Source organism: Synchiropus splendidus, chromosome 2 (genome assembly GCF_027744825.2).
Source record: "Synchiropus splendidus isolate RoL2022-P1 chromosome 2, RoL_Sspl_1.0, whole genome shotgun sequence".
Taxonomy (NCBI): Eukaryota; Metazoa; Chordata; class Actinopteri; order Syngnathiformes; family Callionymidae; genus Synchiropus; species Synchiropus splendidus.
The window spans coordinates 30,379,374-30,397,481 of NC_071335.1; the positions used below are offsets into that span (position 1 = coordinate 30,379,374).

The window sequence follows — 18,108 nt, forward strand, 5'->3', positions numbered from 1 at the left end:
ATGGAGCCTTGCACCAACAAGGAGGCTGTTTATTTAAGTGATACGAAGATACTGGTCGAATTATTGTTTTTAAAAAAGCTGCTAGAACCCTAAACTACTTATTGAGGTGAATATTGGCTGCACATTATCCCGTATTTAATCATTATAAAGCATTAATTGTTAAGACTGGCTAGATTTTCACCGAAAGTTGACTCTACACATCACCATGATTACAAAGCATTAACCATAAATAAGCAAGGAATTACTTTATCAATTGTTCCCCCATCTAAAGTGTTAACTGAGGAAGATACAGTTGTTACAAGTTACATCCTCCTCATGTCCTCACAGCATGTAAAAGAAGGAGGTACGACTCTGCTCTGGTTCCAGAACGTCACACGATCCGTTTGTTGGAGAAGTTTTGAGACTAAATGAGGTCAAACAGAAATGTTTGTGCTACAATTTTGAAACTGGAATGCATTTTAGAGAAGGTACTTTCTGCTGAAGAAAGGAATGAAATGCTCCCAAACAAGCTGCTCCTTTGAGTGATTTATGGAATCGGTCATCATCAGTGTTGTTTCTGGGGAGGTCACCGCTGTGAAGGACAAACACATTTCCTCGTATAAAAATGAAGACTCTTCTCTTTTCTTGATGGAAGCATAAGTTAATGGTGGATCTTCTCATCGTCTCCAGATTCCGGCTCATTATTCTAATGTCCAGTTCAACATTTCCATCATCATTTATTGCCACTAAATGGACACCAGATCTCTCAGCTGAACTGGGTCCGTCCTCTTGTGCATTCTTCCTTTAAGTACATGCTCATTGAGAAGCAGCGCATCAGCATATTCTGCCCTTCGGACCAGAACCTCTTCAGTGAAAAACGTCTTTCTTTTCTCTCTTGTCCTTCTCGATGTCTGGGGGGAGGTGGGTTGTACGTGACCGAGAGAGTTGGAACACAATGACTCAACTATTACCGCTTTATCCTTTCAACCTCAAAAGAATTGAACAAATTGTTTTCACCCCAAACCAACGTCCATCCATCCATTCAGCCTCATCCAGCCTCATTCACCAGCTCCAACTGGGGAATCCCGAGATGCTCCCAGGCCAGAGTAAAGATATAGTCCCTCCGCCTGGTCCTGGGTCGAACCTTTGGACTCCTCCAAGCTGGCCGTGCCTGAAACACCTCCGAAAGGGAGGCGTCCGGGGGACATCCTCATGAGATGCCTGAACCAACTCAACAATGTAACGTAAGCAGCTGAAATAGTGTTTTAAATTGGTTCATTTTTAATTTTAAATGTGATGTGGAGTTCAAATCTCATTGATGTATGTTTAATAACACCCTTTACGTTGTTATTTTTATACTTATTATATTATACTTATATACTTTTTTTTTTTTCTTATACTTATCGAAATACTTAGATGTAACAAAGTGATCATGTGCAAGGGTTTCTATGTGCAAGAAGTCCTCTATTATACAAAAAAAACAATCGTATAATATAGAAAATGAACATTGATTATCCATATTATGATGAAATATATACATTTATTGTTCAGTGATTTATATGGAGCGTGCGTATATTTTTAAAGTGAATTACTGAATGAGCTGGTCTGCATGTGTGGGTTCGAGTGAAGCCTCTCTCTGAGTCGGATCGGTCCTGCTGCTGCGGAGGAAGGATTATTCACGATCTATTTCCATCTCCGTCTGCGCTGAACCCGTTCCATCATCGGTTCACGTCACGCCAACGCTCCGCTGGGACTCGTTCACTGTTAATGAGCAGCACTTGGAGGGAAACAGCCGTCAGCCTTCATTGATGAAGTTGATGTTTCCAACTTCGCCCTCACTCTGACCTCTGCCTACTGCAGTGATGGATCGGTGGGACTCGTCTGGTCACTAAGAGATCAGGACCGTGTTCCTAGGGAATGCTACGCGGGATTCAAGTGCCATTCAACAGGTTGTTCTGGGTCTCAACTAATTTGAATTGCGCTCCATCCATTCCCACAACTTTCCTCTGCTGTCTCGGGTGCTTTGTCCAGTTTACTCCGAAAAAGTTCCTGCCAAATGAAAGAGCCTCCCACTTTGTCATGGGGAGATTCCACAGACAGCGGAGCTGCAACACTTTCGGTCTCTTCCAATATCTCGATAGTTCATCTTCCCATCATCAATATTTGGGTTCAACATGACCATTTTCTTGTGCCGTTTTTGAGTCATGCTTTGGGGACATAACTGCAGAATGTGAAGGCGTGAAAGCCCCGCCCTAACGGGAAATGAAACCTCTTTATCTCACTGAAGAAGTCGCCATTGTGGCTCTGTGAATCTCTATCACTCCGCTCCCACTGGTGCTTCACCAACTCACTTCCTCCCCCTGGCCATCCCACTTCTGATACCATTGATCACTGAGCAGGTCCGGTTAAATTGGAAGCCTCACATATTTCCAAATGAATGTGTTTTGCATGTCTACTTCTTCTGCTGGTGACGTAAAAGGAGAAGCAGTCAAAGTCAGAGATCTATAAATGATCACGTCGTCATGAGTCAGCAGATTTGTTACTGACTGTTCGGGGTGTAAAGTATTGTGCATGTCCAGGTTTTGTTTTACACAGATTTGTGCGAACGTCCAGCAGCGATTGTGTTACACCTGCATTATTAATGAAACAAAAATGACTACATTACTGCAGTCCGGCTCGGTGGGGATGTTTGGACCACTATGTTCAGGCTGGACGCATGACAGAGGTGACAGCGACCTCTGTCATGCGTCCAGCAGCAGAGAGGACTCACATGGTTCTCACTGCACACACTTTCACGTCTAGCAGGGTTGCAATCAGCAAACCAGAATGTCGAACTGTGAATTTGCATTCATCCCATGAACCTTGGCTTGACAAACAAATCCCAGTTTTGATCCACCACAGCAGGACAGAGTGACACCAGATCTTGCAGGAACATCGTCCTCTGGAAGCCAGCAACAAAGTAATATGAAACATCATCGTGCTGCAGAAATGATGCCACAGGGTTTTGCTCCTCTGCGTGATCTGTCTCCTATTTTTGGCTGGACACTGTGTGGGAATTGGGTGGAGTAAAGGTTAAAAACGGATAGATCAATCACCATCCTACAAATAATTTCTGCCATCTCATGTCAGTCAACCTGAACGATCTGAGACGACGCAGAACCGCAGAACGTCATTGCCTCTAAGGTCATCAGATAATCACATTTCCTGCCTGTCTGTGAATCTCACTGTCTGTCTGCCCATCTGCATTCCATCGTTCCTTCCTTCCTTAATTCCTTACTTCCTTCCATCCTTGCTGCATTCCTTCATTCCTTCTGTCCTTTCTCTTGTCCTTCCATTCATCATTCCTTCAGTCTTTCCTTTTGTCCTTCTTACTTCCTTCTTCTTTCTGTCTTTCCTTTTATCCTTCTTGCTCTCTTCCTTCATTTATCTCTCCGTCTTTCCTTCAGGCTTTCCTTTTGTCCTTCTTCCTTCCTTCATCTTTCGGTCTTTCCTTTTGTCCTTCTTGCTCGCTTCCTTCATTTATCTCTCCGTCTTTCCTTCAGGCTTTCCTTTTGTCCTTCTTCCTTCCTTCATCTTTCTGTCTTTCCTTTTGTCCTTCTTGCTCCCTTCCTTCCATCCATCTTCCCTCCTTTCCTTCCTTCCTTCCTTCTTTCCTTCCTTCCTTCCTTCCTTCCACCTTCTTAGGTCTCAGCATTTTCAATCCATCTTTTCCCATTTTTTATTAGTCTTATACCAAATCCATCAATCCATCCCTCCATCCATCAGTCAGCCCATTGATCCTGACTTACCTTTGCCTTTCTTATTAACCTTACCTTACCTTTTATCCTTCCCTCCATTTGTTTGTCTCTTACCAATCCATCATTTTTTTCTTGCTGAACTTCTCTTTATCCATCAATCCATTTTTAAAAAACCTTTTTACCAATCTCCAAGTTCTAGGAACCGGCAACCCTTTACTGTATCTGGCCACTGTGTGATATCTGACTGCCAAATAAACTTGACCAAAATGACTGACAATGAAAATAATCTTTTCTGTTTAGAGTGAAGATGGATTGACTTCCATTATTTCGACATCAATACCTCAATTCACTACACTAGAGGTCTTTACTCACCACAACTCCAGCTTCATCAGAGCGTCTTTAGTTCTCTCCTCATTTCCACACATGAATTGGCAAAAATGTTCTTTGGAGACTGTGATCCATCACATGAGGGGAATTCAGAAAACAATCAATACGGAACATTTGCATTTGAGGTGAGATGTTGGTCATTTCTCTCATCAGCATGTGTTTCTCTCCAGAGTTGTATTCATGTTGAAACATGAACATCTTTAAGGTCAGTTTATATGACCCATTTTATCATTTCCATGTTCCTCATGCATCCTCCATTTCTTCAGCATGAATATGTGATGGAGGCTTCAGGAGAAAATCTTAGTTGAGTCATGAAGAATGCTTCACACACAGTGGCATTACAATATGATATAATATGATAGAAACTAACAAAACATAAAATGTCCTGAGTTGTTCATTTTCTTTGGCAAAAAGTGTCTAAATGCAGCTGGCTTGTGGCCATTTTTGTGTAAAAACACATAAAATCAATTACACCCACACTGCAGTTATTCACTTCAGTATCTTTTTCTCAGAAACATTTATGTTTAATATCTAGCTGGTTTCACACCAATTTAGCCTAGATCTGAATAATGGTTGCACAAACCTTGACTATATTTTAGCACTATAGACCCTCACAGTCGGTTCTTCTGTCCAACTTAAAAAAAAACAAACCTTTCTTCTCCTGTAGCCCCTTGTTCTGAGTTTTTGTTAGCTACTTTCTTAGACTTCTTAATGTGTCACACAAACACTTGAGGTGATGATAATCTGTAGGTCAAGTCACGATCCAAATATGGAACTGAAGACTGTGAAGACTGACCCTGACTGGTTTAGCTCTTGTTCATGTTTTGTACCAGCTGGCTTCTGCTGACCCATGCGGTTCCTTAAACAGCTTGTCCGTTCAGATTGATCACAGTGTGCTCGTCCTCCTTCAGGGGTGTCGCTCCCCGAAATGCTGAGAAGAATCCTGAAAACAATCCGCAAAGATTAGTTCATCTCCCAATATATGAGTGATCCAGATGTACGGCAGCGTAAGTGGCAGTGTAAGTCACCCGAGCATCGATGACACGGTGAGTTAGTGGACGTGCTGCTGTGACACTAATGACTTTCTGCTGATGAATCCTGTTTACGCTCCGATGTCAGCTCAGACTGTATCGGCAGGGCCTGTTATTTACGACGCGAGAGGCGGATAAATCTGACAGAGCAGACCAATATCCTTTTACAGTGGGGTCAAAAAAGGAAAACAGATCTATCGGAATCCTCATTTGAGCCGTATGTAGACGTCAACCTGTTTCCGCCTCTTAAATGTCATTTTGCCAAAGCTGATTTGCGTGAATCACTTCCCTGCCCCCTCACTGCACACCCGGCTGAGTTTATGCCATATCCGCCAACCGATTCAACTCTACCCAATATTTCACACTCATAAATGTGTCAGTGGTAGCCCATAAGGGTTCTTCTTGATCGAGCTGGTCTGAGGACAAGGACGGGACCGGGCTACACACTTGCTGCCTCGACTGGTAAAGGAGATAAGTAATGACTTGACCAACAGATATTTGATCAAAACTAATCCCCCATACACACATGTCTCTCTGTCTGCCTGTCAGTCATACTGTAAGTTCACATTTGGAGGCACACGTTAAACTTAAGATGACCAATGATAACTGCTGCTGAACACCAAAATAACAATGGCAATGGCATGAAATTCCGAAATGAGGAAAACAAACAATATGACAAAAACCATAGCTGTAAAAATAAAAGTAAGGAAGGCAAAACAAGGGGAAAAAAGACATGAAATCAAAAACGACAAAATGTTGACACACATCCCTCCATATATTTATTGGGTTCAGACCATGAGAAAAAACTAGCAGCTTATAGTCCAGAAAGTTTGGTAAATTCAAACGATGACAATCCTTTAAGATACTATGTGAGAAAAAGACAAACATAATGATTAAGAAAAGCAAAAACAAAAATCTGATCAAAGGAAAAACAAGGGAAAAGTCAGAACAAGAAGTAAAAAAACAAATAATGAGACCAAACAGGTGACGACAAAAACAATATTTAATCACCAAATCAAAAGCTAAGAATAAAAAAAAATTATTTGATCTATCTTGTCTACTTCTGTTCTCGACAGATGGGCTAAAACCAACACTTGAAGCCATGAAACTCTGACGGTGTTTTTCCTTATTTTCATGACACATTCTTGGACACGTCGTCTGTGATGTCCCACCGAGATTCCGAGTACTGTGTTCCAGTACACGAAGATCCGCTCTGCTGAGGGGATCCTTCAGCATAGTTGGGAAATTCACTTTCAACACCAAGAATTCCCTCTCCAGTTGCGATTACACAGTATTCCATAGTGAGTAATTCCAGCTGCACATATTTATGTCGACATAATTTATGTTGAGATGTTTTCAGGGAGGCCACGTCTGTTTTTGAGATTTACACCCTATATGGCCTAAAATGGATGCACTTTGAAGGGGAAATTGGAAGTGAGAATCCAATGAACAAGAATAGTTGTCGGGATTCATTCATTTGAAAACCTGTGATCCAAGAATCCACTTATTTCATTCGCCAATCTTCTCTTTCTTACAGTATCCATTCCCAAGCTCATCAAGACAGTTGCCAGCTTGCGTAACGTAGGGTTTGGAAAATGGGTGCTTTCGGTGCGAGGTTAATTTAACTCAAGGCACTCTGGTTTCCTCCCACAGTTGACATTATTACTATTGACATACAGAAGTTAAATGTTAACTGTGAACTGTCCGGTTGTCTCTCTGTTTGCATTTAGTGTTGGACCCTGGGTAGCTGGGCAACGCTGCTCATCTTTTTTTTTTTGTGTAAAATATATTGATCTGCCTTACGTTTTTGTCTTGTCACATTTCAGCCTTGAGCATTGTACTTATTTGATTGTTGACTCTCATACATATCTTTAGTTGGGATTTCATTTGAGCCAAAGGGGAAACATCACTTCCAATTTGGACATTATTAATTGTAATAAGCGATGGGCAGATGAAGTTTCATGACACAGTACTGAGGGGTTGATGAGGTTTCATGAAACGGTGTCCTCTTTTTCAGGGGCCACCAGATGACAGTGTTTCATCAACACGCAATACTGTTTCATGATACCTCATCTACCAGTCAAGAATTATAATGATTTTTTTTTTTTAAACTAAAGCGGCGAACACCAGAGAAACAAAGTGGTTGGAGAGTGAGCTCACTCTCGATTGAGGTGAATGAAGATGTAGCTAACTTTTCTTGACTTGATCAAATATAGTCTCTTGTCCTAGTCTTGGTTCTCAAGTCTAAACGCGGCTCTCCTCACAAAAACTTAGGTTGACATATTCTGGGATTCGGTTGTTGTAGGAAGGAATGAGTAATGGTTTATCGGGGGGAATTTTGGAGAGCCTCTTCAGAACAACACCGCCTACTGAGCCAGAAGAACACAAGGTCAGTTTGAACTTGGTTACTCTTTTTCCTTCAAAAAACACTAGTCTTCTAAAAACTAAATATAATTCCAAGACTTTTGGTACTTGACTGAAGTGAATGAGATGAAGTGTCTCACGCACACATTACGCTGCAGTAAAAGATTCAGATGTTTGTATTTGAATGGAAGAGTCTCACATCAGTGGGACGTTTTTAAGGGGGTTTAATGAGTCTCCCTGCTACTGAGGATCACTGAAAATGTGTCTGTGTTTTGGTCAGCAGGACTGTGGGCCAAGTATGTGCTTGAGGATGTGAAGATGCCAGGACACTTTAACATCCTGGACGTCAAGTAGTTGAAAAGTGAGGCTTCTCTCGAACTACAGAACTCATTGTACATTCACTCTATCGATCTTCCTTTTGTGCAACCCTATTCAAGCTGAGGTCGTGGGGGCAGCTGCTGACGTACAGAGGTCCAGGCAGAGAAAGTAGATCAAGCAGAAAATTGTGAATTATATTGTCTGAAACTTAACCACATGACAGGAAACGTTTGAAGGCTAATATTAGCATAAATCTTTGTGGCTAGCTTCAATACACAACTCACGCACCTCCACCACTGACTCACAACAGGAACACTGTCTGGGTTCCTTCTTCAAGCTCGAACATTCATTCTTTTTCCCATCTTTCCTTTCACCTGATTCAATATTTTGGAATTTCCATTTATAATCTCAGCTCGCTCGCCTGTCGAATAGCAAAGTTTGAATACTAATCTGTGCATGGTATTAAGAAGTCGGTGTTGTTGGTGTAGTTTTTGCTGCAATTGAAATTATTTATGGTTTCTATGTACATTAAGCATGACTTGGCGGCCCAGATTTGGCCTCAGAGTCATGAGTTGGACACATACACCAGCTGGATTTCTTGCAGTAGAAAGAGAAAATTAGCCACCCAGATTTTGGAAATGGCTTGTCATGAGGCAAAACTGAAATACAGGTTGCTCATGTTTCCTATCAGCATGTCCCCACGTTTATTCTCATGTAGGCTTTTCGGCCATGCTCAGACGGAAAGGCACTGTGACCTTTGACCTTCTGGTCTAAAACAGTCAATTGTGTCTTTGTATGTCAAATCACAGCATGAAAAGCCGTGGCATCAGATATTGAACAGCGTAACCCCGCATCAGTCAGACAGCAGTAGCATAGTCTGTCCATCTTTTTATGTTGTGACGACCTTTGAATGGTAACTGTGATCAGTTATACTGTCAAAAGTGAGTCTCCGAAGACAAACTCCAAAACACATAGCGACTTCACATCATTTGACAAGCACAAAGGTCAGACTGGATTCCAGCAAAGATTCATATCCATCAGTCGTAGCACCATGTTGATGCTGCGCCATCACCAAAGTGAGGCGGGTGACTGTGGTGGCTGAGGTGAATGGTCCATTAGTCCTATTCTTTCCATCAGTCAGCTGATCAGTTTGATTTGTTTGGGCCATTAAAAGCATCAATAAATAAACTGACGATATAGAGAAAACAATTCTGCTATATCGCTCTTATAATTTCTCGCTATTACAATTATTGTTGCCTTAAATCGTTTTAAAACCAACTCACTGGTGGCACTAATATGCTCTTATATTGAGCTCTGCTGCCATTCATGTTAACTGGGGATCAATAAACCACCTGCCCTCCGCAGATTGAATTCATCAAGATGTCAGCTTTTGGCAGTGGTTTAAGATAGAAAACATCACCTAACTGAAATGCTCAGTGGTATACTTTTTAAAAAAATCACATTTTCAAATAGATTTTTTCCTGTTTTTTCCACTTCATGATCTTCTTTGCCTCAATTTCCGACCACTGTTTTTAGTGGTGTACAGCCTGTACACACACAAAGATAATGGCTGTGTTAGTCACACTCTTGCCCCTTTCTGACCATGACTGTTGAACACCTGAATATCGTGGCTCTTATAAAGTCATCCTATCTAAGACCATCCCATGGTGCACAGTGTTTCTGGAGTAAATTTGTCCTGATTTTTATCAGGGTGAGAAAACGGTCTCAGGTGAGAAACGTTAGCATCGGCACATGTGGTCACTGTTTTCTGTTTGCAAGGAGACATAACTCCATCATCTCTCTGTGAGGCTACAAAAAGATTTTTTTTTTACTCCTGAGAGAGAAGGAGATCATTTTTTCTCTCTTCTGTCTGTGACCTCAGTGGACGATTGTGCCCCGGGGTTATATTTGTGAAAACATTTGATTTCCATCTCCCTCCACCTGCTGGAAATCTCAGGTATTTGTTTGCCATATTTCTGTTCACTAGAAAACTCGATATGAGCAGCCAAAAATAGTCTTTTGAGCATCAGTGTTTCCATTATTGCCTTTTCATTCACTTAAAAAAATTGCATCATTGTTCACCCGAAGTAAACAACTATAAATAGAACGTAGCGGTGAAGATGGCGCTGTGGCGGCATGGCAGCGTGTGCCAGACCGACTGTGGTGCATTGAGGAGAGCAGGAGGAGAGAATTATATGGTTCTTAACAAGATAAAAAGAAACTTAGATTTAGAAGTGTTACATAATTTCTTATTTTAAGCATGGATTTCTTATTTCTGCTAATTTAAGCTAATCTTTTTTGTCTACAATAGACAGGAAATATTCAAATGTGGTACATAACTGGTAAAATATGATGTAATATCGCTGCCCCTGTCTCAGCAAAATAAATGATGCTTAATGCTACATTCAAGTGTTTATTATCGCTCTTAGATCCAAGCATGTTGAGATACAGCCATATTGCATATTGCCTAGGTTTGTTATGTGGCGAGGACGTGTGTTACCAAGCTACATGTGTCAACTTACTTGAAGTCCCATTCTTTCAGCTATCTTTGAAAAGTATTAGGTATATGATGAGAACACTTGTCCCGGATTTGTTTTACCAAATCAAGCCAGGCATTTCTCTTGATTTAGGTATTTGTAATCCGTCTTCTTGTCTTGAGCAAGAGATCATTGTAAGTAATATATATTTGACTGATTTAAATCACTCACTTTCAGCTGAATGTCAAGTACTGACTATCTAGAATTCAGCATATGGTGCTTTTTTTTCTAGGTCACACACGTTCACCATGGAATTTGCGAGCTGTTTAAAGAAGATCTCAAGATGATCTCAATCCATGGATAGATAATTTTACTAAAATCAAGCACTTTTATTCTTGATATCAGTGTCAAAATATTACATTTGGAACACACTTTTTTGCAGTGTGTCAGACTTGGACGTCTGGGAGGTCTGCAGAGCAATGGTGGGCGGCGATTTTGAGCAGCATACTGGTGTCTCTACATCCATGTGTGTTTGTTCTGGACAGCAAAGACCTGTCCGTTTAATATGACAACCCTTTATATGCCACTCAAGATGCTGTTCCTGGATTCAAAACAAACCGGCGTAATGGCAGACTACACAACTCTGTGATTACTTTTCAAAAATAATTTCGGTTGATATTGAAATACAGCAGATGCCAGAGAAAATCTACCCACTCCAGGTCAGCTAACAGGAGCTGGTGAAAGTGTGTGGCTGTGTGCGTGGGCGAGGCCTGACATTGGACGCACACTAATAACATCCCTGCGGCCTTGATAATAAGTCTTGGCTCTCCTTGTGGCAGGCCCATTTAATTATCAGTCTGACAGGACCTGTCATGGATCAATGCACGACGCTCGGGAAGCCTTTACTTTTACTAGCGCACACTGCAGCAGAACAAAGTAGCCGAGGGGGGCATGCGTGTTATTCTTGTCTGTCTTGTCTGATGCTCTTTTGGGCTACACCTGTCTGATGTGTAGCTGCTGATAAATTACAACTCTGGACTGGGCTGATTTCCTGCTGCTTTCTTCTGGTTTATTCATTTAAAGTTTACCAGATGGAAGGAAATAAGAAAGGGTGTGTGGGACAAAGCATTCATGAGGTAAACATGCACTTCAATTATTTGCCGTATTTGGTGTTGACAGAACTCATTGTGCTCCAGCTGTGCAGCAGCCGGTGTTAAATAGCAAAGTCAACTGGTCATCTGCAGTTTTTCTTACCACCTATTTTTGTACTTTTGTGAAACTACTTTGGTGCTTCAAAACTGAAGTGGATATGTGATCAACTGAAGACATGCTCTTCTTGTGCCAGTGTTCTATGGGGCTAGAAACGGGACAGCTCTGGTATCTGAAAAAAACACATTGTCTGAAAAAAAGAATATAGGCATTGAAAAAAAATATTGTCTGAAAAAAAGAACATAACATTTTTGTATTGAGGTTGGAAACTAGAAAGGTGTTAAAATTAAAAATACAAATATATTTCTATATTTATTTTTTCAGCCAATATTCTTTTTTCCAATGCCTATATTCTTTTTTTTCCATGCCAAAGTAAGTTGTCCCTGTTCTAGCCCCACAGTGTTCAGTTTAGGCAAGTGTGCAGGACATAAGGAGCCCTAGACTTTAGTCTACCTTACCTCTACCTTAGACTTAGTCTATCTGAAGCTTCTTCTCTTCTTCTCTTCCAGAGAAACATCCAGGAGCCACCTTTTTACAACTGAGACCTGTGGTCTCCGATTTGGAGGAGCTAATGCTTCTTCCAGCTGTTTCACAGTGGAGCTAACCTCACCACGTCATCTGCATTACACTGAAGCATTCAACTTCTTTCTTTCTTCTTTCCTATCACCCCACACATGAGACGCCGTCCTTCTGTCACAATAAACTCCATGCCCTCCACTCGTCCCTTCATCCTCCAGCTCAGTCATTTATCTGTGCGGCTCAAGTTGCATCCAGCAATTCACAGATAGAGCTGGTGTCATGGCACCAGATAATGCCGCTGCCTTCCTGGATGTCCTCGTCTTCTTCAGCCTGCTGTTTTATTTCCCCCCGGCACCAAGGTCGGGCTGTCAGCTCGGTCAGAACACAAATGGAAATAGTGATTAGAAAATGGTCTCCATTATAACCCCAGACAGTTTCAGAAAGACAAACACTGCTGCCGATGTCGCCCTCAGAACCGTCATTTTGTCATCTCTGGAACGTTCAAGACAGAGAGCCTGAGAACAGACAGCTTATTATCGTCTGTACTTACAATCATAATAATTTCAGTGCCTCAGTATCAAGTCTGGAGGAATCAATAAGATTTTTGCTGGTTAAAAGAGCCTGTGTCCGTATGCTTCAGTGCATTCCATGTTAAAGACAATTCATTGTAGGAGGAGAGAGACTCCAAGGAAACACTCACATTCTCTTCATCACCCATGTTTGGTACCAGGAAAAGCATGGGTCAGAGTCGCCCCCTTGATGTTTATGCTTATTTATGTGTGCAGATTCTACTTAAATTTGATCATTATAGTGTCAAATAATGTGTTTACTCTGTCAACCTTTCTATGCAGATGTTTCCCTCGCAGTCCAGACGACGTGTAGCTTTCCACATCACCTTGATGCTGCGGTGTGGTACAAACAAGCCTGAGACACAGTTTCACAGTGTCCCGTCAATGTTATGGAAAAACAGCTTCGCTGACCAAATAAAAAAGGTGCTTTTATCCCCAGACTAAAGAGTGTTCTGTAATCAAACAGACACTTTGAGTCTTCAAAAATATCTATAAACATATCCAAATAGTTCCATCCTAAATACCTGACTTTAAAGATTCCAGTGGTTTTGGAGATCTTTGTACTTTGTGGTCTAAAGAGCCTCAATCCAATAAACCTCAGACTTATTATTGGAAGAGTGAAGAGGCCAGATGGCAGCAATGGAAGAACAGAGGGTGAGGGGGACACGAAGGTTTCTGTTTTCAAAGGAAAATGTGAGTGAAGTCCATATGGTTTATGTTCAATGAGTCAAAAAATGTGGGTCATTTGTTCTGATAATACCAAATATTTACGTTTTTGTTTGCTTGAGTGATTTTGTTTGTCTGAAATTCACGAGCTCAGTGAAGACACTTCTCATGTCCTCAAAACACCTTATTTTCTTTCTGGTCTTCACACTTAAAATTCACGTTAATAAGCTAATTTCAGAATCCCTCTGCGAACGCCTCTCACGCTCCTTAAAAATACAAAAAAGTCTTTGTTTCTCCGTGAGCTTGTGCTCTCCCCAGCCGTGAGCCCAAAACAAAACTTGCCAAAGCCATAACCAGTGGATTTGCGTGACCAGCGTCGCTGGCTGTTCCTTGTCAAATTAAAACAAGCTCATGGAGTTCGTGACGAAAAGCCAGAAATTGTAAACAAATTATGTCTCATTATGATTTTCTCTTTGCAGCTGCCAATCAAAAATAAAGCAGCATGTTTTCCAGCAGCTGCTTAGACCTTGATGAACATATCCACAACAGTTCTTAGTTCATATTAAATGCATTATTTCCATGTACAAAACAAAGACATCTGCAACCAAATCATGTTGTCACAAACATTCACATGAAATTTGCATTGAAGGTGCACATTTCTAACCACACTGTGTTCTTTAAACAGTGCTGATGACAGGCTTTGAATGCCTTCACTTTTGATATGTCTTATAACAGAGGCAGGCAATTCACTTTCCCAAAGGACCACATTACATACTGTGATACTGTACTGTGCGGGACCAAAAGACCTGACCAAAACACTTTGAAAAGCAAAATTTTATTTATATATTTTGGTTTGATATTGTGTTTGATTATAAAATATTATTTCGTTGTATACAAATATTGACTAAATATAGCGAAATCAATTGAAATATTCTGAATGCAAATAAATATTGGATGATCCTGAATATCTATATGGGTCAAACGTGGGTCAAGAAATAAGCATTTCTTATTACAAGGCAAATATATAAATAAAGAAAAGGTAGGGAGACCAGCGGGTCGACTTAAAAGGTATTACTGCAGTTGAAAGATTTGGGCTTCAGAAAACTGTTGTGGGAAACCTCTTGCAAGAACATTGTTACTTTTCTTTTTTTTTTTTTTTTTTTTTTTGTTCATTCCCAGAACATAACGGCCGTGCAGCGCAGTGACGTCAGAAGGCACCGCTGCTGCTACAATGGGGTGAAACGGTGACTGAAGTGAGTCGAGATTTAACCATTTATAGAGAGATGAGATACACCCGCGAACTCTGGAACAAAGACTTGATTCAAAAGACAAATCTGTGCTTAAGAGTCGGTTTTGACATTTCGGCAGCATGAGAGAAACGCACCCCCGTGGTGCCTTCACGGACCCCGGAGCAGAGGACTTGCAGACAGGCGGGCATCGCTTCTCAACAGAAGGAAACCTCAGAATGCACTTTCTTTCGGCGGCTTAAACCAAATATTTCAGCTATTTTCAAACTTTGAGGGTGGCTGCGGTAAGTTTATGCACTGCATTTGCATGCGTTTTGTATAATAGGTCGTTTTTCTTCTGAAGGTTATTTAAAATCATATGCACAAGTGGGGTCCTTAAACTTGCATAAGGGCTGACAATGGAAATATAAACCATTTTTTTCATGTCCTGTGATTAAATTGAAACGGAAATTGGAACAAAAAAATATTTTTTTTATACAGTATATTATAATATTAGATTTGCATTCAGATTGAATGTGATTTACTGGTGTTACAATTTGTTTTTGGCCCTGTTAGGCCACTTAAAAATGATGAAAAACTCTTGTGAAGAACATGTACTTCATTTACCACAAGTACTGGCTGACTGAAGATAGAAACAGCTCATACTGTGACGGTCTTTGATTAAGTCAGCTGCCTCATTCTCGCACAATATGAAGGTAACATATCACACACTTCATGGTTGTCATCCTTTGCTGTGAGCAGTTCCACAGCTTGGGTGTGTTTCTGTCTTTCAACACAGGTTTTCTGCATGACTTATGGCATGGTCATGGTTACTTCTTGTATTTTGACCAGTCTCCATGGAATGGTATTTTAGCCGGTGCCAATTCTGGTTATGAAATGTGGATGTCATTTTGGTCCATGTGGAAGAACAGCACAAAAACAAAATAAAATGTCTGTCAGGGTTAAAAATGTGGGGTGGTGTTATGTGTCATAGTTGGACCTGCCAAATAAATACAATCAGAGGGGGTTTAGTGAAATGTGAAAAACACTGTGTATCACCACGGATCAGGCTGTTGTTGACGTCACCTCAGAGGCCGATAATGACTTGTTTTTTCATCCCTGAATTGAAGATAAGTTTCAAGGTGATGTTGCATTGACCAATCCAAACAAAATCATGTGACCAAGTCCTCCAGTTATTAGTTCTAGGATCTATACAAGCTTGTACTCTAAATATCACCTGTGACACGTGTAGATACTTGTGATTCTTGTTCCTTGGCCTATTGATTTGTATAAGCTTTCCAAAAGGTCCATCCAGGAAACTGATCTCCTTCTTGTCTGAGGTTGTGTCTTCAATCTCCTTAGGTACAGCTCCTCCAGGTGAGTACAGAGGCTGAGCATCCTCTGGCATCTCTGGAGTGGTTCTTCTTTGAACATCTCCCACTAACCCTAAGAGAATGATGACACTCTGTATTCAAGTACTTAAGTAACGTAAATGTTTCAGTGCAAAGAGTCGTGTGGCAGTGTGTTTTCAGAGACAAATGCCAGACAGCAAGACTGCACATGTTCATTCTATCATCAACTCATCATTGTCTTTCAGATGGCCGTCACGATGGACCACCTGCCGACACGGGCTGCTGACCTGCTACAGCTCCTTGGCTTTTTATCGCTCGTCTCTTGAATGACAGTGGAGGGCCGGCGCAGGACATGGAGGCCATTGAGGAGCCGCAGGGAAACGTCTCCTTGCATCAGTCCACCACCAGAGGAGTTATCATGACCGTCTTCTCCATGACTCTTGGAATCATCTCCAACATCGTCGCCCTCTTCATCCTAGTCGACGCCTATTCGCAGCAGCGCCGCCGCTCCAAACCCACTTTTCTCTTGTTCGCCGCATCACTTGTTGTGACAGATTTTTTTGGCCATGTCATCCCCGGGGCCCTGGTAATCCGACTGTATGTGTCTGGTGGTGCGGGCCCAGTTAGCACGTCGGATGGCATGTGTCAGTTCCTCGGGGGTTGCATGGTGTTCTTTGGCCTGTGCCCTCTATTCATGGGCTGTGCCATGGCGGCAGAACGCTGCCTGGGGGTGACCAGGCCGCTCCTGCACGCCTCCCTGGTCACCACCACCCGGATTAAAGTGTGTCTGGCTGGAGTCTGGCTGGCAGCTCTGTGCGTGGCCTTGTTACCCTGCGTCCACCTGGGCTCCTATAGCTACCAAGAACCTGCCACCTGGTGCTTCATCAAAGTTCTCAGTGACACCGAAGCTGTGGACGTCGCTTTCATGGCCCTCTTCTCTGGGCTGGGTCTTGCCGCGGTGGTCATTGCTCTGGTGTGCAACACCATCAGTGGACTGACGCTGGTGCTGGCTCGGATGAGACGGAAGCCAGGCTCCCATCATTCCACACATTCACATGACATAGAGATGGTGCTGCAACTGGTGGGAGTCATGGCCACTTCTTGTATCTGTTGGTGCCCCCTGCTGGTGAGTACGTGGAAATACAGTTGAACGATACACTAACTCAGAGAAACACTTTCAGTTTAAAGTGTGAAAAAGAGTTTCCACCTAAATTTGGGGAAATAATTTGATAGATATTAATTTGAAAGAGAACAGCACAAATAGTTGAAAGTCGACAGAAAGCGAGCAAAAGTTATAATGTCCCATAAATACATTTACCTTTGTTGGTTTCAACCCCAAAAGAGCACCACAAAATTCAGGGGAAACAACAGTATTTCTCAGCATTCATAATTCAAAATGTTTTTTTTCTCGAGTCATAATGATGATATTATATTTGTTACTTCTAATTTTGGCAGAATATATTCGTGTTGGTTCGACCAAACATTTCGTTTTAATATGATTGCTGTAATTCATTATTCTTTTTTTTCTGTGTCTGCAGATCATCGGCCTAATGTCAGTGATTCAGTCGTACACAAGATCCCTGACTGAGGTCCATTCCCACTACAGACTGTTGATGACTGGGGTGAGGCTGGCTGCCTGGAACCAGATCCTCGACCCGTGGGTCTACATCCTGCTGCGACGCACAGTCCTGCGCAAAATCTACCTCTTCATTAAGTGCCAGTTGGGATGGGGAACAACCAATAGCCAATGGGAGTCTTCATCATTTGCCGGTTCAGACAAGAATGTCACTCAAGTCTGAGCCGAGATCGATATTCATTCACGTTTCCAAAAAAAAAAAAGCAGCTAGCTTTTGATAAAGGTATTACATAAGACTTCAGTCCCTCTTGATATCAAAGCACCAACTTTCATGAAAACACTTCCCAGACCACATGTTCCTCTCATGTAACCACGCTGTAACTATTCGCTTACAATGTACAGAACAGCTGCATCATTGCAACCAGCAAAGGTCGCTTGCATTTATAGGTGGAGTGAGTAATGACCATTGAATTCTCGGGCATGCGGTTCAATGATATGTTTAACTGGTGTTGTTTCAATGTTAAGGGAATTATATTGTTGCGTTTTAAAAGAATAAAGTGATGAAACATGTTAGCTGGGGACGACAATCTTTTGTCAACCATTATCTTCCACAGGTGTGGAGGCGGAACGTGATGCACGTCTGGAAAAGCTTGAAAATCGATAAAGGAGGGTGGGTGTCAGCATATGCCTGATTCCTT

The 18,108-nt window shown here is 41.7% G+C and overlaps 1 protein-coding gene across 2 annotated transcripts; it reads left to right on the plus strand.

The window, feature by feature from the left end:
• The first annotated feature begins 13,209 nt into the window (after positions 1–13,209).
• On the plus strand, positions 13,210–17,918 carry LOC128754551 (prostaglandin E2 receptor EP1 subtype-like). 2 transcript variants are annotated; one of them, XM_053857257.1, is made up of 3 exons: positions 13,210–13,283; positions 16,080–16,960; positions 17,373–17,918. In XM_053857257.1, the coding sequence occupies exons 2-3, from the start codon at positions 16,187–16,189 to the stop codon at positions 17,631–17,633; spliced, it is 1,035 nt and encodes a 344-aa protein (XP_053713232.1). In that variant the 5' UTR covers positions 13,210–13,283; positions 16,080–16,186; the 3' UTR covers positions 17,634–17,918. The 2 variants fall into 2 exon arrangements, with proteins under 2 accessions (XP_053713232.1, XP_053713231.1); XM_053857256.1 differs by lacking the exon at positions 13,210–13,283 and adding an exon at positions 14,508–14,787.
• The last annotated feature ends 190 nt before the right edge of the window (positions 17,919–18,108 follow it).